Source organism: Styela clava, chromosome 4 (assembly GCF_964204865.1).
Source record: "Styela clava chromosome 4, kaStyClav1.hap1.2, whole genome shotgun sequence".
Lineage (NCBI taxonomy): Eukaryota > Metazoa > Chordata > Ascidiacea > Stolidobranchia > Styelidae > Styela > Styela clava.
This window is the reverse complement of record NC_135253.1, coordinates 15106647-15116771: the sequence shown is the minus strand read 5'-3', so window position 1 is coordinate 15116771 and position 10125 is coordinate 15106647. Positions and strand designations below refer to the sequence as shown.

Here is a 10125-nt window from a genome sequence, read left to right as displayed (position 1 = left end):
TAAAAAACATATTGGTGACAGTTTTTTACTCGTTTTGATGTTTTGCTCGTCATCTATATAAGGATCAACAATGTGGGTATAACCAGTATACAGTGCAAGTCCACGATCCCCAAGTCGAGTCAAAGGTCATCCAAGCCTAGAATTGAGTCCCATCACTAGCGGCTATTTTATAACGAGTCTGAGTAGTTCAGTTTGGATGAATCGTGTCTAACCCAAGTCTTTATAAATAATGACTCTATTTGAGTAGATGACTCACGCCTCCCCAACACACTCGAAAAAGCAATAACTTTCAAATAAAATTTACCAAGAAACAATTTTGACATTAATTAGTAAGGACAAGGGATGGAATATACATTTCAATCTTTATAAAAAGTGATTCAAAGTATTAAATGCGTGAAAACAAAGCAATTACAAAAGATTAAAAGCCTTCAAGATAAAATGCTAATGTAAATAATATTAATAATTACCCTTAAACTAATATCTCTTTAGAGGAACAAAGTCTTGCAACCAGCCTTTCACTATGTGATATTATAATAATTCACTTTGGTGTTTTTGTACATGCTTCGAAGTGACTGCTGCTTCTCCTTAACATTTAGGTTAATACAATAGACTGGAGATGGTCAAAAAAAATCTAACACATTCGAAAATATTTATATTTAATATTGTAAATGCTTGATTTTAGGAGGCATTTAGAATATTTTTATTTGGAAAGATAGTGGAAATGTATGCACAATCTATATCTTTTGGTCATACCGATCCAAGTTTATTTTCTTCGGATAACTGTAAACATTTCAGTACAATTTGTTTCAATTTTTTCTGTTTGATATAAATCTATCTTTGCTATGAGCATGTTTCTGTGTTCAACATGACCATATCCAATGTTTCGTATTCGAAAATAATATTTCATGATGTATTAAATGGCCATCCCTGATCATGGATATATCGAATTTGGCATCAATATATGGACAGCCAATCTTGAGCTACTGATAAAACAATTTCTCCTCGCCCTATGTTAGATTTATCATTGTATCTCTCGGCGAAAGTCTATCGAGCAAGATTTGAACTTAACTAGAACATAGATAAGTTTATGCTTTTAAATTGATCTTCTATATCTTCATCATCATTGTCGTCAACTTGCGCCAACGTAAAAACTCCTGATTCTCCTAGTGACCGAGGATCTGGTATTTCAATTTGCTGACTGCCAGCGGGTTCGATAGACTAAAAAAATTGAAAATAAATCTTCAAATAAATTATGAATGTTTTTAGGCGAAAATCTTCAGCTATAGTCAAATGATGCCTCCAATTTCAGCAATTCATTTCAATTTTAGATATACAACATATTTTTGTCGTACAGAAAATTAGGAAAAGCAGAAATTGAAACAACTGTTTTAAAACTTGAGACTTTAATATAACGAGTGCTGGAGATACTCATGATCAAAGATCGACTCGAGTGGCCTCATTCAAGGACTTGGAGTGAGTAGGTCATCTAAATGGAATGACTCTGATTCGTCGTCAACTAACACTCGGATGAACCATGACTCAGCTTGGTATCCAACCTTGAATAAAGCAAATCCTTTATTGAAACAGTATTTTCATTCATCTAAATTCGTTTATTACAGTGTCGACAACACTACCAATTTTAAAATCTCCTATTTCAAACACAACATGAATTAATTATTCCAAATGTTTACAATTTATTTTAAAAATAAAATATAGACTCAAATGTGGTATAAGAGCATTATTCTTTGTTCTATTTTTCTTTAAAGAGATCTTCAAGGCCATACGCGCGATCGCTCCAAAAATAGAATACACTCATCTCTGAGCAAAGTTACGATTGACATCAAGAGTTACTAAAATTATACAAAAACTATAAGGATGCATAATACACCAGTAATTGTTGATTTTCATAATATACCGATAAAAATGAGATCCTATATTAATTTTTTAAATCAACTCACAATTAAATTTTCAGCTTCAAGAACCTGCGGTAGTTCCATTGAATCCGTTAATCCAATCCTCGTTATTTGAGTTTCATTAGATGGTAAATTTGAGAGCAAACTACTCTCCGATTCGAGTGGATCATCGAGATGAAATGATTCTGGGTGATATGAGAGATCATATCCTGCGTGTCCATTAGCATGACCAGGTTGGCGGAATCCTATGCCTGAGTAGTCGTCATGCTCGGCTGGAGGATGTCGGACGTGCACTGCTGCTGGATGAGGTGGATATGACGTAGACATTAAATCTTCAGTGTCTTTTTCGTCGACGACAAAACTTTCATCAGTGGAATTTGACGTGACACCGGACGACAATACTTCGTAAGGTACTCGTTTCACAGCGGGACGAGGCCCATACATAGGCGGCGGATTCGGCTGTGGTGGCTGTGGCTTGAAAAAAAAGAATGAAATTAAAAATACAAGTACTGATGATGAAAATCTAATCTGTAATAAGAGCAACATTAATATAAAGGAATATAATTTGTGAATTCAGAATAAATATGTAAACCATATCCTATCTTCATTCTATATCGCATATCAGATTTTATATTAGTAAGCGTTTTAAATCTTCATTCTGAACAAGCAGCCATGGATGAAGAAGGAATTGCTATTCTTGGGAAAAATTGAATCCTCCCCCTTTTTGAATCATTTTTGAATAAATTAAGACACCTTGATGATAACTGATAGAATAAAATTCAAAAAAACTTACTATATTTTGGGGTGGAAGATACTGAGCTGGTGGAGCTGCATTCATCACTTTAGGTCTTGCACCAGTACTGACTGGTTCATTCGGAATTTGTGGTGGAGCCGACATGTGAAGATAAGAAATGCTAGCTTGACCTTCCACCTCTGGTGCCATTTGACCTTCATCAGGAAGTATATCAGGTTCTGTACTAGTAGGAAGTTCTGGTAAGTTAGACCCAGCCATGCCTTCACCACATTTGTCCGTGTACCATGTTGGATTGGACCGAACATAAGCGGACATTTTTTCTATCGATTCTTTCAACTTCATTCCACACTGTGTTAGTTCGGGCTCATGGTATCGATCAAAAGCAATCTGAAACAAGTGAAATTTAGTGTTTGTTATTGAACGAGAGTAAATATGAAATATATAAAAATTATACAAAACATAATCAATATACGAGTTAAAATAGGACTAGTGAGAGATGTCCGAAACGAAGAGAATGATTCAAAATAGAATAGTATTAAATATTATTAATTCGCAAATTTAGAATAGCTTTATTTGTAAAACTATCATTTTAATCAACTGAATCCTCACAGTATGACAACAGGAGTCTTCATTCAATTTATAAAAAAAAAAAATAAGACCAATCAAGTCATTGTTTATATCTCAAATTTGTCACATACCAAATTCAAACTCGTATATATTTTAACATCTATGTGTTCTTTGTTAAAAATGACCATAATATGTTTGACATTCCATACTCAAATTAATATTTCAGAAGGTTTTGAAATAGTTGAATATTTGGTTTTGAACATCCATGAGTCATGATATTTTCATTAGAATTAAATTCTTCAAATACAACTTCTAAAACTATAATAAACCTTGTCAATCCTATGTATCCCGCCTTCCTGATATTGTTCAATTTCCACGAGTCGAAAATAAAAAGGTTCAAATTGTTTCATTAATTTGAACAATGAAAAATACATCAGACATTGATCGTGTAGTAAATCAGGAACGTGTTCTGGCTTGCTGTAGTCAAAATAACCAACCTGGAAAATATAAATAAACACTTAACAATCGATTTACATGTTTTGATCTGAACAAAGTGGTGTGCATGTGATTTGGACCTTGATTTCAACCTGCGAATAGGATGCCATCATAGTTAGATTTAACAGTTTTACCACCATGCTAAATGTGGGAAAAACTATACCCAATGTTGCAAGAAGGTTCACCAGAGGAAAGGAGGATAAAAAAAATGAAAAAAATTTGGGTAAAATATAGAGCTCAGAGTAAGCTTAGAAAAATGGAAGTATTATATAGCCTTCAAGTTAGTATATACCAATTGATTTGTATATTACCATTTCAAGTTTTGCTTATTTTTATACACCCTATACATGACAGACAACGATTGATGTTTGATTATATCCCTCACAATGACTCGTAAAAGAAAAAAGGACGCTTTATAAACATTTAACAAACATAACATCAGCTTAAAAAAAATTGTTTTGATCGTCTGGCTTTTAAAACGTACATAATACGGCCTGAATAAAGCATGACTCTTTCCATTTGAATTATAAAAGCACTTGAAAACAAATAAATATTTTTTCAAAAGGAATTATGAAGATATATCAAATCTGTTAAAAAAATTTAGAATTTATGACGTCATAACCGCGTATTTGACCCATGCGGGGTGCAGTCTGCCCAATTATGAAGTATGTAAGACTACTTGGAAGTATAATATTCGCATTTTAAACGGATTTTTCTTTTTGGTGGACCTATTTTTGAGCAGATATATTGCAGTAAGTTGCATAATAATTGCACAATTTTGAAAAAAATCGAAAGTCGGGGGGGGGGGGGGGCGGTCGCCCCCATTTTCTTGTCCCCAAAAGTTATAATAAAATGTCAAATATTTTAATTCTATAAAATAATAAATTCTATAAAAGTTTGCAAAGCATAGCCGTCAAATCTTATATTTTGAACTTTTTTGTTTTGTTTACGTATAGGATTTCGTTTGTGGACGGCCGCATTAATTTTTCCCGGCGGAAGCATGCGGCCGTAAGGCCGCACGTTGTGCACCGTTGTTCTAATACTACCGCTAGGTCATCATGTACGCTATTAGGTGTTATTAGTAAAAGAAAAAATAAATAAAATTACCAAGAATTTTCCTGGGTGTTGTCCAATGAATGACTGCTGACAAATGTTATGAATAACCGGTGAGAACATGTTGCCATCATATTCTTTCTGATCTAAGCAGCCCTTAGTTCCTTCCGAACATATAACAATAACCTGATAATTAAAAATAATATTTTACTTTATTTTTGGAGACTATGTTTTAGCTGAATAGATTTTGTTAACAAAAAACAAGGAATATTTTTTCTGTATCAAAGCTGAATTACAATATTCCATACCCGAATAATATGAATATCACATCCGGTATTGTAAAGAATGACGTTAGCTTTATTATTTTAGCTTTTTTGAATTTCATGATTTGTGGAACATTTTATCCCTGCTTATAATGGGTTCCATCAGTTATGTGGGGTTAAAGGTCAGACATTCCCCCCCCCCCACCTTTGAGATGTAAAAATAAAATGTATCATACATAGCAGTTTTCGTTAGTTGATATGGTCTAACTTAGCAATGAGAAATTTTAGAGCCCCCATTCATGAAACTTTCTGGCTATGCCTTGGCAATACAGTTAAAAGATTAAACAACCATTAACATAGATATCATATATGGTACTGAGTGAAGGCATGTGCTCATGGCCCCCAGAGAGCCGCTATGTGGCCCGTAGGTCAATTTGGATAACCGTTGTATATACCGTACCTTGTTTGCATCTTTAAGATTGCTTGTCATATACATCGCTGGGTTAATTGCAGCTTTATTGACTTCCCAAGCAGACATTCGTACATCGAGGCCGAGATCAGATTTAAGGTATGAACAAAACCAATGGACAGCTTCCGTATGTAATTTATGATCATCCGCAAATACTACGTACACACGAATGGTCCCACTTTGAGGAATAGTAGCTGGAGCTTGTGGCATTTCTCTTTTTGGAGGCATAGGTGGCTGCTCAATTACTGAAAAAATAAAATAATTAATAGTGATGCATTATAAATTAAGGCGCACCAGAAGTATGTGTACCAATATGGAGATAACTAATTTTGTTCGCCTACTTTACATCAAGTTGTGTTAAGGTACTGAAAATTATGGGCAGGGGGTATATTAACTTGGCTGAAACAGATTCGAAGTCGTAACTCGTAATATAACTAAAATTAAAAAAATCGGAATGAAACTATGGCCTAACCTGGTACACAAACTCCAAGAATACCAAAATTAGTTCTTACCAGTGCCTAGCAATAAGATAAACACACAGACAAGTATGAGGAAAAGCAAACTATCTGCTATTCCATATACAGTGCATGAGAATTTAAACTAGTAATAAAGTAAATTATTAAGTTTTTAGAAATCGAATAAAGATCTTTTTTTATTTTATTTTACCTTTGTTCAAAATGATAATTTTGCAACGAAACTGTTCTAAATTATTCCAAAAAGAAGAAATTTGAATTACTTGATACAATTGATTTTGAAAATATTCTCAAATATTCAATTCGTTTTTGATTTCTCTACTTAGACAATTGAATATATTTTCACAACCCTTACTTTGGAAATCTTCAAAGGGAAATTTACATATGATTCATACACAATGTGCAAGCAAGGAGTTTCAATACTGAGTGTGAATGGAAAAAGCACCACAAGGTTTCATCATCAACAAAATAATTTAAAAAAGAAATATACACAATAGCATAGTTCTATCATGTCCTTTTGCGAGCAAATTTCCACCAAATGGCCCCTATGAATGCTTTTGCGGGAAAGACAAACATGCGAAAGTATATATAAAGCTTATTCTAAATCATGACTCAATTTAAATTGAGATGAAACTAGAATTATAAATAGCATATTTCAGAGCATAATAGGCTTTGGCCTTTCGCTAACGTACAGTAAGTTTCATATTACCTTTTCAAAATATTTTATTAATATGGTAAACGTGTGGCCGTGCGTATCTTTTAAACTCAGAAATATGATCTTAAATGATTGATGTTGCATTCTCCTATTTAAATTTATGATCGGATAGATAGCTAGAAGGAAACCACGCATTGACAATCCATAACACAGGCCTTGGTTTCCATCGAAAATTCATTTTAAGATATTTAGGCAGTCTACGGCATGTTAAAAAGCCGCAATGTGAAACTGCATGCTAATTACCATCACAAGATAATTAGTTTCGATTGTCTGGTTATGTAACTAACGCACAAACTATAAATATTTATCAGTTAATGATAGCTCATATACATTCTTACGAACTTGCTTCCAGGCAGATTAAATACAGCTATTCATCATAATAGTTAAATGATAATAGAAAAAAAATGTACGCATATAAGATCACAGACAACGATGGATAATTTACAATGAATATAATTCAGAAGGAATTATTTCCCTAAATGAGATATCGAACATCCTGATATTCAAACTGGTTCATTCAAATGTTGAAATGATGAAGTTCACCTATTCATAGATATAGGGTTTTGTAATAGATTGGATATTCTACAGTTATCTAGCGTAAAATGAGCCTGAAATGGTCCTGACAATTTTGCCTGATATCAATTATGTAGAATCAAAAATTTACTATTTTGAATATAATTAATTTTCAAGTATTCGAATATTTGAAATTTGGCCATCCCTTGTAACAAAGTAACATAACTAGGGCTGGGAATTACGGGAAAACACTTTAATCGTTAATCGGGAGGGGGGGGGAATTACTCGGTTAACCACAGCGTGACGTTTCACATAATTTATAATTTTAGCTTTTTGCATCACAATGGTTACAAAGCAGTTTTGTGTGATCTTAATTATTCATGAATCGAGATAGTTTATGATCGCTCTGCTGCAAGAGATATGCAGCGTGCTTTGGACATGGAAGTATTTTATTAAAACCTGATTCCGTTATTGAATGACATTTATGTGGCAAATTTTTAGTGTTCGATGTGAAATTCGACTTCATATCATAAGGGGAAAGAGCGTAAATTGCGCACTTGTTGGATGACATTGAATATACAATTTTGCAATAAAATCGTGACCAATATATTTTTACCAAAAACTTATTCTGAATTTATCATTGTCAAATTTTCATAATCAGCAATCTTGGTACCGGTACTTCAATTATTTTTCATATTTATTGGGTCCTAACCAATACAGTTAGTGATATTGTTTTGAATCAAACACTACAGGAGATTAATTTGAGATGACCTAATCATTTCCGAAGAAATTGTACATTATACAGATAATTTGTACCTGAGATGTCAGTCATGGTTACAAAAAAACTTTAATGTTAACCATCTTAAATTGGTTGGCCGATGAACCATTCCCAGCCCTAAACATAACTGATTTTGCACCATGCCTGCAAAATTAATTCAGACTCGCCCATTTCTTCACTTAAGTCGGGTAAAACAAATTTAAAAGTGCCTGGTGAGTCTATAAAAGATTTCACAACAAAAGTAATGGCCATTTGAGAGCCCCATTCGTCCTCAAATACTGAAAACTGAAAAGCGCTCATTCAAAAATTAAAAAAAAAAAATGATTGTATCAACAACAATATCAAAAACAGCAGTTTTTGTCAAAACAATCCATAGGTTTGTATTCCACAAGTAATCCGTATTAAAAACTAAGTTCTATTGTACTATAGCACCAAATCTAACCATCAATTCTAAACAAAGATGAAATAAGCAAACATTAATAGATTATCTTACCTGGCTGTTGATGATATTGGACTGGATCTAAAAATTAAAAAGAAAAACTTTAGCAACTGACGCTTTATCTTTACTAAGTTATCACTCTTAAATATAAATTAATGAAAAAAATACACAAAAACTTTAAAAAAAATCAGAAATTTTTTTTGATTTTTAGGGAACATAAACACACGATAAGAATTTTCAATTCAAAAAAAAAATAATTCAAACTTCTTGTAAAGTGAAATGCATAGCATGCCAGACAGATAATATTTATCAATATATATCTGAATATAATTAAATATTACAAACGGACAAATATTTCAAATATATAACTTATGTCTGAACAAGTGTGGGCTTTATAAGTCTGAGGATGCCCATCAATTCCGGAATTCTGAATGAGAAATATAAATACGTCACTGCGGCACAAACTAGGGGATTTTAATGTATTTCAGATACAAAAGAATGCTAAAATATTTGCCAAGATAATGATTATCATTCACAAAAATGTTAATTGAAAAACTCATTTTATTTTAAATATTTGATACAAAATGTTGTGTAATATCTCAGTAAGAAAATAAAAAGAATCATCAAAATATATTCATTTTTTAAAATCCTAAAAAGTATTAAGTAGGTTATGCTAACATAACATCATTACATTATGGTGAAATAACTGAATGAAACAAATTTTTTAAGAACGCAATATCAGGTTGAAATAAACAGATGGTTTATTCTTAATATTTCTCTGTCATGTGTATGTGTTTGAGAGTTTCATAATTTAAATGAAAAAGGTACATGAAGTGAGCACTCTGAACTTTTTGACACAATTTTTTAATACAACTTTGCATGTTGAAAACCCGATTTTATTATGAGTTTCCTGATCACCTAAACAGTTTTTATTTGTTTTCATCAATTTTTTTTACCTTTTTATCAATTTTATTAAGTTTCTATTTTTTTTCGCGTATGAGAATGTATTGCATTATATTTTTTTAATTTTTTTCTGCCCAACTTTTCCTCTTAAAAAATCATACAATTGGTATGTTCTGCCATTATTTTATATATTCATATTATTCAGCTACAATTCATCATTTTGTTATATTTTCCAGAATGCAATTAAGACTAGGAATGAGTCTATGTAACAAACATATGCCCACAATAGCTCTGCATATTATAACACTTTATTCCAATATTGTCAATGGTCTGTTAACTAATGTTATTTTATACTTGGATAAAATACTAGTCCGAACCCCATGATTTTAAGTTAGAATCTAAAGCGTATTTTACGACCATGCGGTTTTGAATAATATTTTTTCTCAAAAATGGATCGTGCACCTTATGAGCTGGTGCCAATAATGTATGGTTCAGGTACTGCTTCATGCTTTATTGATTGCCCACACTCAAAACCAGTATCGGTTGCACCTTCTGTATAAATGAAAACCCAATTCAAGCAATTTATTGACAACGCCTCTTCTGGTCCATAAAATACGGTCAGATTAAAAATATAAAAACCGTGATTCCATATTTATTAATATTGCCAATTCACTCAAAGATTAAAGTATTCCAAAATCACATTCAGTTTTCAGTATTCATCTGAGTTCTACTCTTTTACAAAATATTTTCCAGCTATAAGGAATGGTCGAAAAACGATTTATCTAACCTT

At 32.3% G+C, this 10125-nt stretch overlaps 1 protein-coding gene across 2 annotated transcripts in view; it reads right to left on the bottom strand.

The window, feature by feature from the left end:
* Positions 1-12: 12 nt before the first annotated feature.
* Positions 13-10125, bottom strand: part of LOC120326135 (uncharacterized) — a 30287-nt gene continuing 20174 nt past the window's right edge. Inside the window, exons 15-21 of one of the 2 annotated variants that reach the window (XM_078111701.1) lie at positions 8487-8513; positions 5506-5759; positions 4837-4968; positions 3564-3731; positions 2707-3054; positions 1959-2387; positions 13-1218 (exon numbers count right to left, since the gene is read on the bottom strand). In XM_078111701.1, the coding sequence (XP_077967827.1) occupies positions 1069-1218; positions 1959-2387; positions 2707-3054; positions 3564-3731; positions 4837-4968; positions 5506-5759; positions 8487-8513 (1508 nt within the window). In that variant the 3' untranslated portion in view covers positions 13-1068. The remainder of the gene's footprint in view (positions 1219-1958; positions 2388-2706; positions 3055-3563; positions 3732-4836; positions 4969-5505; positions 5760-8486; positions 8514-10125) is intronic. The other variant, XM_039392370.2, reaches the window with a different exon arrangement.